Source organism: Apus apus, chromosome 2 (genome assembly GCF_020740795.1).
Source record: "Apus apus isolate bApuApu2 chromosome 2, bApuApu2.pri.cur, whole genome shotgun sequence".
In the NCBI taxonomy this organism is placed as follows: Eukaryota; Metazoa; Chordata; class Aves; order Apodiformes; family Apodidae; genus Apus; species Apus apus.
In genome coordinates, this window is record NC_067283.1 from 134,051,651 (window position 1) to 134,074,048 (window position 22,398).

Sequence of the window (22,398 nt, forward strand, 5' to 3'; positions counted from 1 at the left end):
TGCCTTGTCCTAATTCTCAGAGATTAACCTTGGTAATGACTGTCTGTCAGTGTGGTTTTATATAGCCGACATCAGAGGCCTGCTAGTGCCCAAGGCTTTAAAATAGTAATTCTGTTTTGTAATGCCACAGCTGTCAGATCAAGTACATTGGGGATTTCCATTTACACTTTAAAATTGTATTTTCTGTATGTTTTTTATTGAGGCTTCTGAAGTGAACACTGCAAGACTGTAAAAGGATGGCTTGTGGGCTAAGCAAGCTCTTTTCCATTCAATACAGGGAACATTTCACAGGCAGTTAAATTACAAATGAACATCTGAATTAATGTCTCTTTTTATTCTTTGACTCCTCCAGTTTAATGCCTTACTGAGTAAAGGCAGCTGAATCAAACTACTTGCTTTTATGGCTACTGAATATAGCTGGCAGGAGATTTTTTTTTTTTTTTTTTCTTTGAGTATGACGATATAGGTTCAAACCTGAGGAGATATTTTCTTATGATATAAAACATCCAACAAACTTACACATGCTCTTCTGTTGTCTTACTGTTGTTTGTCTTTTTTGAAGAAACATCTCCCAGGTTAGCTGCGTGTGTTGAAATCCTTAGTTGTGAAGTTATGTGCATGAAAAATAGGAAGATACATCAAATTTTATGCTTAAGAAGGTCCCCAAATTGTTATCTGTAGGTACTTGTGTTGACAAATCATAATGATGATGGAAATACTAGTAGCCATTATTCTTCTTACTACTTATGATGCTCCTATCCATAGCAAACAAACAAACAAAAAGAGAGTTGGCACATAAAATGCCACTCCCTCTTCCTCCCTCCTCAAATAGGCTCCTTCATAAAAGATCTGAAAACATCAGCTGGACATAGGCTTATCAGCTGAGTCACAATACTGGTTTTATGGCTAGCCTGAAGTTAATGGCAGGTTTCCCTTGACTTCCAAGAAACCAGGATTCCCTAATATTTGTATTCATATTTATTTCTGGCTGTGCTCAGGCCTGGTTTATGGAGAATTTTCAATTTTCTGTTCCAGCAGTAGGAAAAAATCCTGCTATATGTAGAGCCAGAGCCAGTCTAGTGCAAACTGCTTGAAAATGCCAGTGCAGAATCTGTTCTATGAATGGGGGCTCAGTCTTAATTTCAGGATTTACTGTCATTCGCAGGATGTTACTAGAGGCTCCAAAATGCCTGTCTGATTAAGCAGAGAAAGGACTTGCCTGAGCATCTGGAAAAGGCTGTAGGTTGTGGCATTTCCCTTCAATTCTAGAAAAGAAAACAAGGGGGGAAAAGTCTGCTGAGACCTGCCATGCAGCAGATCTAGGTAGTGGAAGACACTTGTGTGTGTGGTTTGGCTGGCTCTCCCAGAAGTACATCTGGGAGCAGGAAAACACTGGGATTCCTCCTCTGTGGATATTTAGCTGAGCCCATTTAGTCTCATCTTTCTTTTTATTATTTCCTGAGGGCCTGAGGGAGGTTATGAATTAGAAGCTGGACTAGGAAAAATTAGAAATCCGTGAGGTGCTCAATGCTGCTGCTGCTGTTAGAAGACTAATAATCTCTAAGCAGGAGATGGAAAAGGCCTATAAATAATTTTGACTTCCCAGAGGGTTTCACCTGAGCCTCCTGTTCAGCTTCTCCAGGTACACAGACCATGATCCTGATACGCCAACAGCCCAAACAAGCAGTGAGTGTTGCTAGGTTTTTTTTCACTGCCTTCACAGTGTCACAGATGTGTGTGATGCTTCATAAACTCCCTATGACAACAAGGACTGAAATCCTATGTGTGCCCTATAGAAACTGAAGGGAACTTTGACACCAATGTCAGCGACTTACACTAAAATCTGCCTGTGTCCCTGCCCTGGGATGGCCAGATGAGACAAGCAGAGGTCTCAGGGAATGGCAGGATAATGTGATGGTTTCTCTGCCAAACATGTCATGCATCGAGGGCTTACAAATATTAATTGAAATAGAAAAAAACAATAAAGAAACCTAATGACAGCAGGCTTTGACTTATGTTGGGAGGGAAAGGGAAGTGGTAGAGTAGGGACCCTCCCTGGCCCAATCTGCCAACATTACCCATGTAGTATGAGCCCATGTCACAGGGAGGGGGGGAAAAACTAGATCCCTGCCCCAGCATAGAATGTTTAGGGCTGCATCTTCCCCTCTAGCCTTATACTCTGTAGTAAGCGAGGTGGGCTGAAAGGTGCAGAAACTCTTTCCCTCTCACTGGTGTCCTTCCCTTGCCAGAGAGAAAATGCCACCACTGCAAGGGTTGTGACCCAGGAGGCTGCAAGGTCACTGGTGGCAGCAGCACTGAGCTTGCACAAGCAGCTTGGAGAGAGCCAGGCAATAATCCTCAGCTGGCAGCAAGGGGGCCGGGCTGCTGGATAAGTAAGGCTAGGAGAGTGGGCAGAACTGCCTAAGGATTGCAAGCTGCTGATCAGCAGCTTTGTGGCCCCTGCTGTCAGAGCTGTGAGCCAGCGATCAGCTCCAGGGCTGGGGCAGAGGATGAGCTAGAGGATCTGAGGTCTGCATCACTCCATACAGGTCCTGGTCCAGAGACTGGCCTTGCTGGCTGCTCTTCCCTGTCCCTGCAGCACCTGCCACCAGTCTCCTCTGCAAGAGGAGAGGGGAAGGCAAGGAAGTGCATATAAGATGGCTTCAAGGGAGCTCCATCTGCAGAGCTTGCCACGCATGCAAGCACCGTAATGGCAGGAGCCTTGCCGAGCCACAGCAGCATCTTCTCCTAAGTGTGGCAGGAAGGTAGGATCTCACTGTAAGGTATGAGTAAAAATGCCTGATTGATTTCTTTAAACCCAAGCAGAAAACTTAAAAGGCCATCTAGGACAGTAGGCTGTATACCAAGTACAGCCCTTCTAGCCATGAATGCCACAGAAAGTACAGCATGTCAGGAAAAACATTCAAACACCCTGTTAGCTCTTCATTTAATGTGCTATGTATCAAGTTTCATTCTGATTAATTGAAGCCGACACAGCTCAAAAAACCCAATTAAGCCTTAAAAGAAAAAAGAATCAGCTTGAGCCAACTTGGACTTGGCATGGTGGGACACAGCTAGAGAGACACTGGAGATGGGGAGCACGTGTGTGTTGGAGCAGAGCTTCAGTGTCGAGTCTTATCCCAGTTTGCTTGGCTCTGGCTCTGAACTGGTACTGCCCTGGTCAATCAATGCAAAGCAGGGCCTGTGATGGCTGCATCTGCTGCAAGTGGCAGTGGCAGCAGCTTCCCCTTGGATACAGCGAGTAGGTGACTGAGATTAAGAATGCACAGCACAAATATATGAGCAGCGCCTTCACACTGATGGTTAAAATAAAAATATTGATCCAAGAGCCTCCTTTTCAAGAGGTTCACTTGAGGTTAGTGGCTACAGGCAGGCATTTCCACTTCTTTTCTTTCATGACCTGCTGGGTTGGGTCTGTGTGGTGGGGCTTTGGTAGCACAGGAGGGCACAGGGGTGGCTCCTGTGAGAAGCTGCTGAAAGCTTCACTGGCTCCAAAATCTGGACCCACCTCTGCCCAAAGCCAAGCCCATCAGAAACTGTGAAAATGCCTCTGCGACTGACATATTGAAGAAGGGGAAAGGAAACTGCTAAAAGACCTGCAGGGATCAGGATGAGGTGAGAGCAATACCTGAGCAGACATGCCACGGTCGGTGAGGAAGGAGGGGAGGAGGTGCCCAAGCAAAGGTTCCCCTGCAGCCTGTGGGGAGGCAGCAGCCTGACCCACTGCAACCCGTGGAGGAGCATGATGGAGCAGCCCATGAAGGACCACGGTGGAGCAGATGTGGAACTGCAGCTGTGGAGGACCCCTTGACAGGGGACGTGACTGTTCCCAGAGCAGCCTGTGACTCTGTGGGAAGCCCATACTGAAGCATTCTTTTCCTGAGGGACTGCACCTCCTACAAGGGACTCATGTTGAAGGAGTTTATGAAGGACTCTCTCTCGTGGAATGGACTCCACACTGGAGCAGGGGTAGTGTCTGAGGAGTCCTCCCCCCTGAGAAGGAACTGACTGCTACCCCCATTCCCCATCCCCATGCCCTGCTGTGAGGGAAGAGGTAGAGAAATCAGGAACAAAGTGATTTGGGCCTGGAAGAAGGGATTGTGTGGGGGAAGGTGTTTTTAAGATCTGGTTTTGTTTCTCCTTGTCCAGCTCTGATTTGATTGCTGACAAGTTAAATTGATTTTATGCCTGAGTTGAGTCTATTTTACTTGTGATCATAATTGGTTAGTGAACCCTCCCTGTCTCTGTCTCAACTCACAAGCTTTTTGTTATATTTTCTTCTTGCCATCCCACAGTGGGGGGAGGAGTGACTGAGAATCCATGTGGTTCTCTGTTGCTGGCTGGGCCTAAACCACGACACCTCCCTTCTACCTGGTCTATTCAAAATAATTTTGATTTCACAAGATGTATGTCGGCAACCAGAATAAATGACCACACAGTTAGGAGTGTCTGAAGAGGCCGCAGTACCTTTTGTTAGTACAGCTTTATTTTGAGGGTGCTTCTTCCTCTTGATAATCTCAAAGATTTTTTCCAACCAGATAGATTCTATGAGTCTATCAGGCTACAGCTTTTTAAATGTGCCCCTCCAAGTGCCCAGGAAAGGGAGCCCATCCATTAAATTAGGAAGTAGCCTGCAGTAGGGCTCCTTCTGTTGCATTTGAGTCCCTCTGCAATTGCACAAACAAAATCTGGGGGCAAGAGACAGAGAGTGAGAATTCTGAAACCCAGGACACAGGCAGTGTCCTGGGAAAGGGGAGACCTGGGTTCCTAAGTCCTTAATGCTGCTATTGGTAGGCACAGTACCGAAGGAGCCTGTTGCCCAACATACATACCCTCTGGAGTTGCCTTCACCAGCCAGCAGCATACTACTCTTTCTCACTTCTCTGCCAGATTCATAAGTCTCAGGTTCCTCTCTGCATCACGGGACAGCAGAAATCTGGATTAGTGCCAGCAGGAGCTTTCTGCTAGTGCCAGGTTTGTGTTCTCTTGGGTGGAGGAGGATCTAGGATTGCGTCCTTTGTCTTCTACATGGATGATCATACGTAGACTGAAAAAAATAACAGACAAGACTGTGTCTGTCTTACCTCTTCATCCGTGATCTGGGTGAACCTTCACTGCTACCTGATGAGAGGTGGTAGGTGAGACCTGTCAGCTGCCAGATCAGGACCTTTCAGGGCCTTTCATGAAGTCTCCAGGGCACCTACCCAGAACCTCATTTTAATGCAGGCATGGAGGTGAAGGAACTTCTCCATGCTGTGGGATGCTCCTCATCATGTGCTGGAGTTAGATGATGTGGCAGCTTGTCACTTTGGATACCTCCAAGGTCAGGCAGTGATGGATAGTGAAAAGCCTGAACACCATCATGTATTTGTGAGTCTCAAGTCCACCAAATGTCTCATCAAGGCAGATACTTTAAATGCACATGGTGACAACAATGTGAACAGCAAGTACCTCACAGATACTGACAGAGGTGGGATCTCCATAGTCATGTCCTATTTACTTCACGTTCTCTCTTCTCTTTATGCACTGGCTTAGCTTTGGAAAAGTTGGTTGCAATGTACTCCCAACCTCACTATCATATTGGGTTCAGAAATGCACTTCTGGTATCCTGACTGTGGCCTGTAATGATATCAGAGGAGTTGTATATGAAGAGACCAAACATATTTACATTTTTTTCCCCCAGAATCTCCTTGCAGCTCTTTGTGGCTTAGGAACTTCTTATATCTAATGAAAAGTTAATTGCAAGCTGAGTGGTGATAAAATAAAAAGATAGGAGTCTGGTAATTACTCCAATCAAAACCTTAAAGAATATTTTCCTTCCTTTACTACTTCTCCTTTCCTGACAGTTACACATCTGCGTTAGTAAACTGTATGTCTGTGGAGTTTGTGTTTGAAATGAAAATTTCCAGGATGTTACGTCTGTTCTAAGATGCCTCTACCTGCCAGTTTTGCTTTTAAAAATTCATTTCTCCTTTTCCAGACTTTTTTCAAGATATGTGAGCAATGGTATACAGCAGCTATTGGTGCAAAGCCAATCTGTAGAGCAGAAAAGTAGCCACTCTTTGACTAGAGATATCATTGCCACCAAAGTAGTCTTCTTGTCAAGACTGCTTCTGATTTTTTAAAATCCTCAGAAAAGTTAAATGATTCATGGCATCTCCACAGCCTCCTAGAGGTTGCAGGGCCTCACCCAGTGGAATCACTGTCTGTGTTTCTCACATTTAGGAGGTTTCCCTCAAGACCCAGAGATTTTCTCCAGTAATGCCTGAACGCTGCATCTGACCCCATCTCTGCTCACTTCTCTCCCTGTCCTTTGAGATGTTTTGTGTTAGGTAAATGGCAAAATAACTGAACCAAGCTCTGAGTTTATCTGCAATAATTTTGTTGTGTTTCTCTTCCAGACATGTGCATTGCCACAGCAATATCCCTTCTTATGATTCTGATCTGTGCAATGGCTACCTATGGCGCCTATAAGGTAATTCGTTCTGTTTGGGGAAGACATGAATCAAGTGAACTCTGCAACTCTGTAGAAACAAAATGAAAATAATTTCTTTCTAATTGTTTAGTTGTTTTGCTGAAAACTGAGGGGGGGGAGGAGAAGTCAAAAGATGCAGCAGCACTGATTGCTTAGATCAGTGGTTTCCCAGGGCCCTGTGCTGCCAGCAGGAAGACTGCCCTGATATGTTGACTGTCTGCAGTTTTAAATATGAGTATGATGTGGGCAAACTGTGAATTCAGACAATTGCATCTTGTATCTACTGAAGTTAAGGGAATTTTTTCCCTTCCATCTCCCACATCTGTGGTTTGTCCCAATATTAATGAGAGGGAAAAAGTATCATGTGGTTTCTAAATGTCCTAGTATAATGATTTGTGGGACTTACACTGCACATAATACCACAGTTCAGCAGCCAAACTGGCTTGGCCAGTCCTTTTGGCTGAAGGCCATATTTCTTCTACCTGATTTAACACTGCATTGTGTCAAATATTCCTTAGCTTTTAGTGCAGGAAGTTACATATCCATCTATTTTAACTTGTGGCTGATGAGTTCTATTTCCTTTTTAGCAACATGCAGCTTGGATCATCCCTTTCTTCTGTTACCAGATCTTTGACTTTGCTCTCAACACACTGGTTGCCATCAGTGTACTTGTCTATCCCAGCACAATTCAGGATTACCTCCGCCAGCTGGTAAATCACTTGATGTTCACAAGCTTTTTGGGGGCTCTGGGGAAAAAACCTGTGCAAGGTGCACTGTTTGTCCTGTATTTCTAGACAAGAGTTTTCTTTTGACTTCCTATGCAGTCCTTGAAAAGTCCTCTCCTTCCTTGCTAGTCTATATGCAACATCCTTACAAAGTTACATTACCAGCTTAATACAATATTTGTGCAGCACTCAGGAGTTCTGCAATGTTGTGGAAGCTCTCACTCAGCATCACTTCATTTAGAATGAGTCTCATATTGTATGACATGGATAATAAGTAATTGCTTTTGGATTCAGAGGAGTTGTGTTCAGATCCAGCGGCTTATCTTTGGTACCATTTCAAGGGTGTTTTGTTGCTCATTTTCATTTATTTGGTGGCTTTAACACAGATTTCATTAGGCACGAGTTTGATTCAATGTAGAGGTTTTTTGCTAGAAAATATTTTTGGATTCTGTCTTAGGGGCAATTAGAGGCTTCCATCTTGCCATGGTCTGCTTCGGCCAAACATCCATAGGCTGTATTGCGTAAGCTTACCAGATGTCATTGCAGCAACCTAAACTAAAGATAAGAGCCCAACAGTCTCTGTCTCATCACAGGACCACGTGCCACGTCTGACAGGGTTCAGGTGGAGCTGCAGAGCTCTAGAGAAGCCAACACTGCGGCTGTCTCTGAAAATCTGCCTTGAGAACTTGAATACAGATTAGCTTGGCTGTGAACTTTGTTATGTGGATGGAAAACTAGCGAGGGCAGTATAAATAACAGGTAATGAGAAACAGCAGGCAGATAAGTAGCCACACAAATCTGCAGGAAGAGGCAATGTGTCAAGCCAGTGGGAACTGGGATGCATCAGGAGCTTGTTATTCCTCACCTTATTTAACACTTGCCTGCTGATGCTATACTGGAAGACTAGCAGAGGAATAATTCAAAAGGTTGTCAGAGATATGAGTGGAAAAGAGCAAATTACGACCATAGCTTGGCGAGTGCTTGAAGCTGGCACCTCCACTGGCTGGAGCCCTCCTGCCCATCCTTTGCCTGCTGTGCCTTTCTTCTGCATCTGCACCAGTGCTGCTCTCCTGGCAGCACAAGCATCTATGTGGCTACAGGACCCACTCCCTTCCCAAAGCATGACTTTCACTGTCTTGGACACCGTGCAAGAACATGAGGGGGTCAGGAGCAGGCTGGGAGCTGCACACCAAAAAGCCTCTACTTTTCTGCTGAAAACCTGGTGCCATATCTGGAGCTGGCTCATTAGAAGGGCAAAGAACAGCTGAGTCTCTCAGACTGTCTGCTCAAACATTACTGTCATTCCTTCAGATAAAAAAGAATAGTCCCCTGCCAAAGAGAAAATACAAGGAGCAGGCCTTGGAAGGTATTTGGAAAGGTGCAGCAGAGCACTGGATGAGCCACATTGCTGCTCTGGAGCATTAGGACCTCTGGTTGCACACACTCTGTCTTGCCGGTATCAATCATTCTCTGGACTGGTGATGAAATGCTGCAAGACTTCAGGAGTGCTAAACTGTCAGTGCTCAAGAGGGCAAGGGGGATTTCCAGGATAATTATAGGCTGATTAGCCTGACATTGCTACCAAGCAGGGTAATAACAGAAGGGCTGAGAGGAGAGTCAATAGATAAAGGATTAGACCAGAGGACTATGATTAATGACTGCCAGCTCGGTTTCACGGAAAATCAGTCCTGCAAGCAAACTCATTTTCTTTCACTGACAAGATTATTGGCTCTGTCAATAAAGATGGGCAGGGGCATAATAGACTTTTGTGAGACGTTTGACTTCGCAGCATGATCCTCAAAGCAACAATAAAGCACTGGATCGATAAAGGATGTATCAAATGGATTAGGAGAGGTTAGCTGCCAGACTGCAAAGGGTCATGGTCAAGCCAACCATCTGCCAGTGAGTTTCTATTTTGGGTAGAGGAAGATCTCCAGGAGTCAGCAGTAGATTTCATGCTCTTCCTGACTTCCATTAATAACCTTAGTACCCAAGAGGCCATTCACAAAGGCTAACATCAGCCCTGGGAGAACTTCTCCAGGATCACTGTCTAGAGGGATCAAGTCCTCTAGCAGGAAGTTGCAAGCAGAAGCCTAATCTGGCCGTTCTGTGTCATCCTCTGAAAGACCCTATCCCTGCATTGCCCGAAGTGTCTCTGTATTTCCCAGAGGCAGTACTTCTGAGTTTTCCCAGCAAAATAACTTCTAATAAAATCTGTGGCTGACAGAGATTTAGGAAGAAGTAACTAACACTAAGGATGGAGTTGTTAATCAGAGTGAGCTAGACTGACTGAGAACCTGAGTTCAGCCGTTAGTGTGTGCTATGTTACCAAATGCAAAGAAATGGAAAAACATGAGGAATACAGATGAGCATATGGTATGGCAACTGTACCTGGGATGCAGTGACCCTATAAGCAGAACTAAATACCAAAACAAGAGTCCCCAGGTTTTATTGCTGTTTGCAAAAACTGTTTGTGGACAGAAAAAAACATCAATGAATAGTAATGGAGAGGAGACTTCTGTTAGCAGTTGGTGACATAGGTTTCGTCTGCCTGTGGTCCCTGGTTGTAAAGAAAAATGCTTAAAAGTTACAGCATCCAGAAAAGTTCCTCAAAAAACTATATAAAAGCTGGACGTATTATAGTATGATGAGACACAATTAGTTTTTCCTGCATCATTTACAGAGAAAGGAGACCCAGAGGTGATGCTGTTAAGAGTCTTCTTATGCGGAATAATGGGGTATGAAAAGGCTGCTTAAATTAGATGAGAGACGTAATGATAATGAGTAGCTAAAAGCTAGCCCAGGTTCATTTAGACACATGGAGTCTATCAGTTTTATCATTCACAGCGGAGATTAGTGATTGGCAAAATCTACCAAGAGTTGTGATGAATTTTATACAGTTAGTGTTGCCTGTTCATCAAAGTTTTGAAGGTGTTTTGAAGGTGTTCTCTATCTGCTTTGAAGCTGTTTATGCCTCCTGTGTCTTAGCTATGGTCCCAAACAAGTGGCTTATCAGGACCCCTCATACCCTTAACCTGGAAAGGCCACATCAGTTGGCAAAAGGCTTTTGCATTTGATTCAGACCAAATATTGTTTCTCTGAAACGGCAGAAGCAAAGAGACAGGTGAAGATCATATCCACTGGTATCAGATACTGAGATGTACAATGAGATGAAACTAAACCCAAGCTTTTCAATTTTTTAACAATAATGTCACCAATGCAGTACTAGCACATTAATATTGTTAAACAGGCTTGTACCCATGGACTTGTTTCCCTGCCTTTTAGTAATAATCATGATAGGTCTGTCATCTCGAGCACCCCTTTCAGAACAAGACTGTAGTTAATACCCTTGTCCTGCAGGTGAGATCTGAGTCATGCCAGTTGGGTGTGATCCCTCCTGATGATTTATAGATAAGCCCTAGAGTCATCTTGCCCTCACCCCCTTTGCAGAGGTCTGCCAAGGTAGGCAGAAAGAAAGGGTTGTGTTTCTTCCTGGCATTCTTACAGTTTTTGTTCCTCTGAAACTGCTTTGAATTTGGGGAATGATATTTCAGGGAGCCCACTCCATAACGGAAATGAAAAATCCCAATTGTTCTTCAAATCCATTATTGAATATCTGGAAGAAGGTATGCATTAGGTAATTGCATATATTTGGCAGTCTCAGAAGAACATTTTTTTCTTGCTCTAAGATGAAAACCCCATGTTTTTAACCATTTCTGCTTTCCTGCCCAGCATCTGGAATTATGTTACCTGCTCCCTGTGGTGCACATCTGCCAGATTTCAGTCGCTCAGTGATGAGTTGCAAGCTATTGTGAAACCCTCTGTGTACTTTTAGCAGGATGATAAATGGGTACCTATCCATAGGCTAGGCAGAACCTGAGCTGAAAGTGCTGCAATTGTAAAATACAGAACGTTGTGTTCCCAGGCTATTTGGTAACATCAACCAACACTGGCTGCTTCTTTCAGAGGCCAAGTGTCTTTGGAAACTTTTTGTTGCCTTTTAATGCCTAGTTGCACACAGGTGTGCCACTTAATTCTCATGAATTGCAAGAGCATCTCAGCAGGAAGGGTCATGTAAAATAAGCAGATGTTGCAAATCTAGTACTTGAAATGTATGGTGATCACGTGATAAAACTTTCTAAGGGTTATGTTGGACATCTTGGTCATTATCACTGTCACTAGAAAAACAAAAACCTTCACACACAGGAAATCCAGCATTTGTAAAATAAAAATAATTTTGTTTCTTGGAACAGTAGTGGTCTAAAGCAGTTGGACCTAGAGCACATATCTGTAGGCCCACTAAATCTTTGATATATGGGCTTTCTAAAGCCTTTGAATTAAGCACTTAATCTTCTGTTGTCTGATAACAGGACACAAAATGAATTGGAGCAGAAGTGCAGACCAGGCTTTTTCTGCAACTGAGTTATGCAAACTTGTTTTTTATTAAAGTCCAGGACTATTACAGTTAATCTAATGAAGATTTCAAAATATATTGATTAACTTTACTATGGGACTACTGGCAACGCTGTGGTCTAACAATTCAGGTGGAATCAGTCATGCTTTTAAATCCCAGGGGAAATATCTAGAGAATGTAAAAGAGATTAAATCTAAGGAAATTTTTAGTATCAACTAAAGCTTAAAAAAGGAATTTCCTTACTGAGATTTTAATGCCATTCTATAAATTCCAAACAAGAAGTACTGCTGAATTTATAGCAGAGCTTTAAAAATCCTACAGACACATTGTTTTCTTTCAATTTTGTAAGATTCTGATACTCAGTGGATTGTAATTGTTGAATGAGAATCCACATCATCTTTTAAAGTGCAGGTTTTGTGGTCCAAGGGAAGGAAAACATGGACGTTTATGCAAGCAGGCTGAAGGAATGAGAAAGGGCTTCAGCCCGGGCCTTTTCATTCTTCTTGTGCATATATTCAATATCTATGCATAGAAATATACTTTCCATGCAAGTTTTATATTATTTTTACTTGTCTAATAGAACTTTGCTATGTATAAAGTGTAGTTTTTTTCTTAAACTGAAAAATAACCAGGCATATTATGCATGCAGCCCTCAAATCATGACTTTAGCATGCCAGTGACACACCACTACCACTACCTCTTGTTTGTATAGAAAATATCATCATGTTGTGCAGCAAAATCACTTATTTCCAGTGACAGCCTTGGTTTTCCCCATCCAGTCATATTTCAGTCTCAGCTTCATCAAAGCTTGCACAACATTTGACACTGAGCTTTTCCCACAAGTCACAGCACTGAGCCCAGTGCCCAAGGCCTCCCCAGCAGCAGGATTTCATTTTCTGGTCTCTGCACAGGAGAGCAGACCTCCAGTATGGGAGAATTTCTCTTCCCAAGTTACACCCACATCAGTCTTTAAACTTTTCATTGCAGACAGTGGAAGGCAATCGGTCTTTGATTCCTCTGAACCACTGTTCATATGTGTTCTCCATGGGAGTAAATGAGATATTTGGAGCATCTGCTGCCATGGAAGGTTCCCAAGGGTCTCCTGATGGCACCGGCTCCGTGACGGTGCCTGCAGCGGGTGAGCCTGGAGCCAGCGGAGACAAGTCCCACCATCTTTTATGCTTATTTGCCAAAAGCTGCAGGTTGAATAAATTGCTTTTCCTACTGCACTGAAGGAGTTTGTAGTTGTCAAGATCAGGCTGCTCGTAGGCCAGCCCGGGCAAGACAGCGTTAAACATCATCTGGTCGGCAGGTGCCACCAGCCCAGTTAGCAAACAAAGGGAGTTTCTTCCATGCTGACCTGTTGCCCCTGAGCTATTTATTACAGCCCACACAGTTAGCTGAGTGCAGAAGCTCTAGGAAGTGCTGGGCTTCAGTTTTTACACCCCGCATCAAGATCTCCCTGCCACATGTGGGTGGGGGTATCCACAGCATGGATGCAGAACCCACTGCCTTGCTGGGGCTTGCTTACACCTCACATCTCTTCAGGACAGAGACCCAGAAAGCTGAGCCTGAAGGGGACAAAACACAGCATTTGCTCCTCACTTGCTGTCCTGGCTTGCTGCTTTCCATGCTGAATTATTGTCCTTTCACCTGAAACACTGCTGATACAAGGGAGGACCAGGTACTGCTCAGCATCACATGCTGCACCCAGACTTGGCCAGTGCTCATGGCTCCAGCAGAGGTTCCAGCTCTTCAAGGTAGTGGGAACTTTCTTGGTCACTTTCCTGTCCTCCTCTTGCCCCTGTGCAAATCCAGTTGAATTGATATCTGGAAACAAGCCATTAAGTTATGGCCAAGATCCAAGCATGCGGTCATCCAGACTTTGACCAGTGACTGGTTCCCAAAAACCGGAGTGTAGGAGGACCAAAACCTTTCTAGGAGTTTTTTAGTACATTCACAAACTTGTTTGACTAGTTTTTCAATGGTAGGCCAGTACTAAACCCCATGTTTTCAGGCAGTTTTTTTAGTCTGTCCTTAAATGACTTGGACTTTCTAACCATGTGCATGGCCTCCTCCTGCAAGCAGAAGGACAGGCTATGGCATAGATACTTAAATTTTCTGCATATAAGGTTTGTGTTTACTTTTCAGCATAACTTTTCTTGGCATATACTCTTGCTTTCTTGGTCTCTGGGTGACTGCATCCACTACATGTAGCAATAACTTTCTGTGGGGAAAAAAAAAAAAAAAAAGAAGCAACCCACTGAATTACAGCAGGCTAGTTTCCTACAAAAGGTGTACCTCAACACAGAAAATAACAGGATAAAAACTTCAGCCATGAAATTCTGTACAGGAACAGAAACACTGTGTCAAGAAGCAGAAAATGGGCTTATGTAACATTTATCTGCAAAGGGTTACAGCTGCTGTTGATGTTAAACACTCTGAACAGTTCATGGAAATGCTAAATAAAGAGCTATTCTCACTAGCAGCTGTCCAGAAAAAGAGAGAATTTCCTGGTGCACTGAGCTGAGTGCTGGGTATTAAGGAGTTACACCAACATGGCTAAGAATACAGTTGTAGCTCGGTCTAGTTAATTGTCTTGACAAGGATGCAGAGCTGGCCTGGTTAAGTAATTAGACCTGTAAGGGAAAAGGGGGTTGTGTGTAGAAGGAGCTGATGCATTCAGTTATAATGAGCTACTGTTGAAGCAGAGCTATCTTTTGTGGAGGGTAGCTCTGTGAACAATGGTTTATTCTAACTGAAACAGGAGCTTGTGCCTTGCAATGTTTCAAATTTATTTGGAACATCCATTTTAAAGGGTGTGTTTTCTGTAACAGACACAGTAAAAAAAAATTTAGAGGTTGTTTTTCAGCTGATGATCCTAAAGTGTTTCACAACTGTAAATCACTAGAGCCTACTCTAAGTAGGAAGATTAATTCTGTCACCTCCATTTTGTGTGTGAGATAACAGAAGGACCTGGAGCATGTTTGGATTTGAAATCATGACAGTGCTCCCCCATAGGACCCATGCCTCCATGAGGCATGCACTCAGCACTGTTTCTCCTGGAGAAGTAGCCCAAATTTAGCCTAAATAAGATGGAGCAGAATCGACTCAATGTCTTTCAATCAAATATTTAGGTTAAAAGATCATGCTGTCCAGCTTTTCCTGCTTTGAATTTCTGGAAGGAAGTGTCAGGGGTCTTTGGCAACCAGTGCCAGTGATTAGCTAATAAATACAGGACTTGCCTGCCATCGCCCAAGATTGCAAGTTTCCTGCTGCAAAGCTCCCAGAGAGATGTCCTTTGCTAGTCTGTGTCAGATAGAAACCCAGTGTGCACAGAGGAAAAGCCCCACCACATACAAAGCAAAAAGCAAATCCCTCAGCCCTCCAGGGAACATTTGGCAGCTGAGTCTTCACAATGCCTGTTTCAGCCAAACTTATTGAAACTGGTTATTGGTGCGGAGAGCTCCTGATTTAGTAGATCACAGAAAGTTTTGTAAGCTGTTAATTATAAAGTGCACTATTTGAATGGCTCTTAGATGACTCGTGAGATTAACTTGCAGTGTTTTGCTTATTCTTGCTTATGCAGCCTGCCAATTTTCCCTACAAGGAAGAGATTATGTCTGTGAACCCTACGTGTCTGGTTGTGATTATCCTCCTTTTCATAAGCATCATTTTGGCTTTTAAGGTAAGTGCATTACTGTGTATAAAGTTTACTTCTGATTGTGGGTGGAATGTCCCTTGCTGGGAGGCCTGGCTTTAGAGGAGATCTCAGGAACTACAGACCAGGCAGCCTTTACAGCTATACAAAGCAAAGTGATAGACATTGTGGGAAAAAAGCAGAAAATCTCACAGGCAAACACATGAACATATAGGCCACAATGGGGAAGCATGATGCTTGTAGTGGGGGCTTATGACACATAAATCTTTTGAAGAAGTGGACAAGGAAAAGCCTGTTGATACAGACTTCTTGATTTTTCAAAAGGTGTTTGGCAGATTCTCTAATCAAATACTTTAAGAAACACTCTGACATGCACAGGCACAAGAGAAAAGGTCATCTCACAGACTGTATCTAGGAAGTAGACAATAAGGATAAATTACCAGTCTTTACAACAGCAGGACCCATGCTGTTCCATACATTCATAAAACATCTGGGAAGGAGAAGGAAATCTAATGCCAACAATTTTTTGCAATGTCATTCAAAATAGGGAAACGAATCAGCCAAGAAAGCTTTGCAGAAGCCTCTCACAACACTGAGTGACTGAGCAAAGAAATGGCAGAGAAACTCAGTGGTGATAAATTCTAAGTGATGGGCACAGAGGAAGCACAATCCTGTTTTGCAGACACTGCACTAGGCTCTGAACTAAGCATGACCACCTGAAAAAGGGATCTTGTAGCTGTAATAGATAGATCTGTGAAAATAATTAGCTTACTGCTCAGTTCTAGTCAAACAAGTAAATTAAATGCTTAGAATATTGAGAAAGGAATAGAAAAAACAGAAATCAAAGATTTCTTTGCCAGTTCTGGTGCCTGCCACCTCTGGAAGCATGCATTCCCTTCTGGTGCCCTATCTCAAAAAGGATGTTGTAGAGCAGGTAAATAGATTCAAACAGTCCCTTCTAGGAGGGACAACCTAAAGGACTGTCACACTAGATAGCAAAAGGGCACAGGGAGCCATGATTTATTTGCTGTTAAGCAAACCTCACAGGTGAGAGGGCTGGAGGTAGCAAGTAGCAGATGAAGAGGAGGTGTAGCATCACCCAGTGCAGCCAGAAAGGGCTCATATGAAACCCCTGCACTCAGCTTCGTGCTCCAGCGAGGTCGGTCCCCACCTCCTGTGTTGGGCAGACGTCCAAAAGAAGCTCAGAGAAAGGTCAGACAAATCGAGGTATAAAAAACAACCACTTGTGGGTCAAGTAGTGCCTTGAACTTCGGATGTCTTAGAAAGTATGCTGGTATGTTTACCCTCTTCTTGTACCCTTCTGCAAGTTTCTCACAGCACAGTGCTGCCATTCTTGTATATCTCATTTTGGGTTTTATTTCACAATAGTTCTTACTCATTCTCTGCAGAGCAATTATGCATTAGAGAAGTCCCACAGAGCCACAGTGACACCAGGGATGTTGCTTCCAGACAACACATTTGACAACATGATAGGGAAAGCTACTGTGAAATACAGGTTAGTTAGATTATTGAAGCTACTTCAAAATAGAAAAACAAAACAAAAAAAAACCCAGACAGGGTATTTTAAGGTGCTGTTGAATGTGATACTCACTTTCTTTTGTGATTTAGAAATGCAGTCTAGCTTTCTAGCTTTATGTGTTCACAGTTGTACCATTTATTTTCTTTTCACCTTTAAGCAATATGTATGAATGTAATACATACACAGATCTGTCAGGTGCCACAAGGGATGGGCTCTCTAAATTTCTCAGACACAAGCATGAGCTTGTTTTTACCCCAGGTGGGTCTGGTATTTCATTGACAAAGTATGGCAAGGAAGTCTCAAGCTTATAAAAGAAACACAACTAAAATTGGAATGGCAAAAATACTTACTACAGAAAAAAAAAGAAACCTAAGAAATTAATAGTGCAAAAGACTTGTTTTGTTTTAAAGTGGCTAACATATTTTTTCCAAGAGTATATGTGGTTCACAGAATGTTCATTCTAACAACATGTTATCTTGCAAAGGAGTTACAAAAAATATGACTCCCACAGAAACACATGTTTAATTCCAGTTAGCATTTTCATTTGAATTTCTTATGTTTCCAGAAGGGCTGCTATGTAGATTTATGGAATCTGCTCCATGAAAAGAAAGCTGGACACTATCAAATGCATCACACTTAATCACTGATTGACTTAGCAGATGGTACCACATTTATATACTGAAACTGAAAAGATACTGTGCATAAAAATAAGCTTGAGCTCACTCTCCCTCTGGAGTTAGACTAGAAATAGGGAGAGAAACTAAAACATTGTAACATAGGAAAAGCTGCATTCAGCTGGTGGGAAATATGAAACAGAATCACATAATTCCTCAGAAACATTTGGCATCGTGACCCCTGTTTTTGGTAAAGCTACATGCAAAGGAAAACATTACTGAGCAGAAATCAAGGCATAGCAGTATTAGATGGTGGGTTTGTGCTTTGCAGTCATGGGGTTGTGAAAAGGGAAAGGGGACAAGAGAGCTTAGTAAGAAAGCAAGCCAGCTAACCACACACAAGCACTTGCCTTTTTAGTCCTTAGGATTTACCTGGATTTGAAGCAGCTAATGGATTTTTCAGGTGGTTTCATGCAGAATCTTTCAAAATGGAGATAACGGTGTTATACCATTTATTGTGTTTGTCTAGAAATTCAGCCAGTTGCATACCATGAAACACAAGTGCTTCCTATCTGGCTGAGGAAGGACATCCAGCAGCATAAATGTATTTATATATATGTACACAGGCTTTCAAATGGCATATGGCCAACACAGTGGCTTTTGAATTGCTCCCTCCTCAGCAGCTGGTTTGGGGAACAGGACCTTGGCTTCCTCTGGCCAGCCCCAGCTGCTGAGACAGCATGATTGAGACTTCAACCTCCCCACTGGGGGCTAAGCCCCCCAACCTCAAATGATCTAGGTTCAGGTGAGCACAAACAACCAAAATCAACCCCTCAGGCTGCCCTGAGCACTCTGCAGCTGCAGAGTATGGCCTCCTCTTCTTTTTTGGCATTTCTTTTTCCAGAAAGGAAGTAGGAAGAGGCAGTTGCCAAGCTGGGCAGCTGAAAGATATTCCAGTTCAGTGAGACAGGCTGGTCTTCAGCAAATCTGCGTGTACAAGGTGTCAAGCCTGGGGCTGAGACCACTCTGCACATCCTGGTGTCCTCAGCAGATGGAAAAGCATGATGCAGAGTGAAGTTTTATGCTCATCCTGAAAGACTTAGTATGGGATGCCCCTGGCAGGGCAAAACCTGGCCTGTAGCACCTCTCTTTGACATCTACTACCTTCCTGGTACCTACACAGCCCCAGCAGCCAAGCTCCAACTCCCACTCACAGGAACAGCCAGCACAGAGCCACAAGGCTGCCACCTGGGACAGGTCCCAGCACTGGGCTTGCTGATGGCAGATTTGGAAGAGAAGCCTCCTAAAGCAGGGGTCGTTTTCTTTAAATTGTGTACCCCGCTCCGTGTGACTGTGAGCTATCAGGGGATGGCCTGGCCTGTATCGGGTGCCATTTAAAGTGTTTCAGGCCAGTGGTTTGGTTTGGCATCATTAATTCTTTTAAATCACAGCATTTCATTGTAGTTTGAAGGAGTGGTTCTTGTACAGCTGTCTTTATTCTCATTCTACACATCCTAGTGTGCTGAGAAGATGGATTTAATTGCAGGTTTCATCTGCACAGCAGCTCTTTGCTTCTCCTCCTGCAGCGTCAATGCATGAAATACACATGGCCAGCTGGTTTGCCATTAGGATCCCTCTGAAATCTTCATATAAATTTCCATTTGTGTAGAAATCTATATCTCATTTTCACCAGTTAGTGAAGACCAGCCCAGCTCTGTCAATAGAAAACTTCTAAGTGTCTGGAGAATGAAACAGGACTCGGTGCTGACAGCTCCAAACCCAAGGGGGCTCTGTCAGGTCTGCAGCGTTCGCCCTGCGCTTGCTGCCAGAGAGGGAGCTTCCCAGAGGGCTGGGGTGACCCAGATCAGCACAGACTTTCCTTTGCTGCCTTAAAAGAAATGTCAGGATACAGCAACCTCTAATTTCCACAAACATGCCAGTCAGTCGGTTGGTCGGGCACATGTCTGATGAGCCTAAGTCGTGCAGTACATTACTGTTATTTTGCAGCTTAACTGGTGCATATGCAACATCAATGGCAAGAGGCAGGGTTATAAAGTTTTGTGGGTTTCAGTTTCTTAGGGGCTAAAATAATTTACCACCATTCAGATGGGAAGACTGAAAGCTGGTGGAAGTAGGTACAAGTGCCTATTTCCACACTCAGCCCTTCTTGTGCACCCATCATTTTGCATGGTGGTAACTGGGGCTGTGCCCCCAAAAAAGGTGTCTGTCAGCAGCTTGTGCTGTGGTGTGTGTGAATACCACTAAGGGTGGATTAGGCTGAAGTGATTTAATGCCTTTTTACACAGGGCTTATTCCAAATGTGAATATTGGCTTCCTGAGAGAAAAATCAATATATTTATATACTGTGTGTCAGCCATACATTTTAAAGCAGCCTTTGAAAACTCAGCCAAGTTTTTCAGGAAAAAAAAAAAGGTAACTGAATCAGCAATATCATGTAATAGTGCAGCAGCATCAGTAGAAAACAATTATTAGGAATAAGTGTAAATAATAAATTACAGGTTGAGGAAAATGAGATTCCATGACTCAAAATTAGCAGGCCAGCACTTGAACAAGGACATGCTCTGAGCTGCCACCACTCTCAGCCGTATGTGGGTCAGTGTCTCCAGGCCATTTACTTGGTTTGTGCTGGCTGACAACCTCTTTAATTCAAGGGCTGAAACAAACATCACTCACTGAGAAACAGCCGGTGCATCTAGCAGCAGGGCTGACTAGAGCTAGTGCTCAGATCTGGAAGAGATGTAGGAGTTCATTATGGATTTAAATGTGTTTGATTGACCACATGTAATGGAATGGCAGCATTCAAAAATAAATACCCCAGTAGCTTCTCCCAGATAAGACTGCATTATCTGAAATGGGGCTTCCCTTTTTTTTTGCATTTTGACAGCAGTACAGAAACTGGTTTGTAAATAGTTAAGCTTCATGTAAAACATTTCTTATGAAGATGGGCTGTGTCCCTACAGAAGTGTACTGTATTGAGTCTCTGTTCTGTACTAACTCTTATGCTTTCTCAGCACATAGCATCCGAGCACTGAAAGCTACTGAACTACTTATAATCGTGGAAAAGGTGCAGCTCTCCATGTATGTGCCTTTACCTCACTTGTTTCAGTAGCCTGAGGCAGGTTTGCATACCCTCAGGTTATAGACTCAGTCTAACCTTCCCTAAGGACTCAGCTCACTCCAGAAGCCTTTTGCTCTCCCCATTTGATGGTTGAAAGTATTGTTGAAGTGTGCAACACCTCCAAGTCATCCAGGGTCTGTAAGATGCTGTAAAGAAAAGGAAGTAAACTTACTGGGTTTCAGCCAACTCAGCCCTAGTGGAAAAAACTCTTCCTGATCTGCAAGCAAGCCATCAGTCAGTCATGTGGCATCCCAAAAAACACACCTCCTGTGTGACAGCTCTAGAGACACAGGAAGCACAGGGCAGCTCAAAAGGATAAGAGGCTTTTGGAAGGTCATCAGTGCAAGTGAGTCACAAAAATATGACTCACTCAGAGTGAGAGACAAATGCAAATCTGACCACTGCTGGCAGTTTAATTTGCACACACTAGCTTTGTGAAAGAGCTGCTATGCAGAACCTACTCAGTAAAAATATAAGTTGGGCACTATCAAAAGACATTTTTCTCCTCATCACTGCCAAGTGTGACTGCATGGCAACCAGAAAGCTCCAGACTAAACTGCCTAGTCCCATTAGTCTTGTCTCTGCCATGCTGAGGATCTTGCTCCCATTCCTCCACATCTGTTACTGCCTCCTGTCTTCCTTCCAGTCACTTTGCTCATCTTTGCTGGCCAAACTGGAACCTCTCCTGCTGGTGAAGGAGATAATGGATGTCAGCACTTTGCCCAAACAGTTTTTAAAAATGTGGGGACAACTAGTTGTTTGCCAGGCAGCAGCCCTATCCAGAGCCAAGTGAGCTCCAAGAACAAAACTAGTGAAGTTTATGATCCTATGATAGGATGAATTATGCAATATCAAGTTTTATTGCTTTATACTGAAAAAATTAAGTATTTGTAATGGCGTTTAAAAGGTCAGAAGTAATTTCAGATTTCAGTAAAAACTTTCACATAGTACAATTTTCTCTAGTCAGGCAAGAATAGGAAGACCTTAGACCATTCTAGTCATATGGAATACATTTATTTAATGTCCAATTAAGTGAAACAGAGTATTGAAACAATGCAGGTGATATACACAATCATCATATAGTCATTGGCCAGGCTTCCACTCACAAGGAGAGTTTCCTGCCATTTGCTTGATGATTCTTCAATCGTCAGCTTGCTTGTGCTGTTTTTACTGGAGTTTGCTTCTGCTTTCTACTAACACCCAGTTGGCAATATTTAAACATCCTTACCACAGAGGAATCCAAAACTGGTTTATGTTGACTAACTGTTCCTGTCCCCAAGACATTCTGCATCTGCAGTGCCTTCTCTTTTTATGTCACAGTCTAACTTTTACCCTAATTTTGTGTTGTAAGACTCACCCCTGCTGATAGGGCAATATCTCATGCACAATAACAAAGTGTCAGACTGGACTCACAACTCTCTGTATTTCTAGAGAGGTATAAGGAAGTAAGCCAGCATATGTGACTTGCTCGTTTGAGTAAAATGGAGGTTATACACAAAATTATGTTACTTTAGCTATATTCAGGCCCAAAGAAACTGCTTCTTTTCAAAACAATTAGTCTGTGTTAGGCATGCTGTAATATCGAATATCTGCAATAGTAAACTTCATTCAGATAGCTCTGGACTGCAGTATCTCTGCCTACATGGAGCAGCTCATAGTGCAACACAAGTATCCATAATTGTATCCAGAAGCATATAATCACAAAGTGGCCTTCCAGTACCCTAAGGGGCCTACAGGAAAGCTGAGGAAGGACTTTTTACAAGGGCCTGTAGTGAGAGGACAGGGGGTAATGGATTAAAACTGGAGGAG

The 22,398-nt window shown here is 43.3% G+C and overlaps 1 protein-coding gene across 1 annotated transcript in view; it reads left to right on the forward strand.

The window, feature by feature from the left end:
• The window catches only part of LAPTM4B (lysosomal protein transmembrane 4 beta), a 58,631-nt gene that overhangs the window by 16,054 nt on the left and 20,179 nt on the right, over nt 1–22,398 (forward strand). The window contains exons 3-5 of the mRNA XM_051612368.1: nt 6,423–6,496; nt 7,084–7,206; nt 15,225–15,323. Of these exons, the coding sequence (XP_051468328.1) occupies nt 6,423–6,496; nt 7,084–7,206; nt 15,225–15,323 (296 nt within the window). The remainder of the gene's footprint in view (nt 1–6,422; nt 6,497–7,083; nt 7,207–15,224; nt 15,324–22,398) is intronic.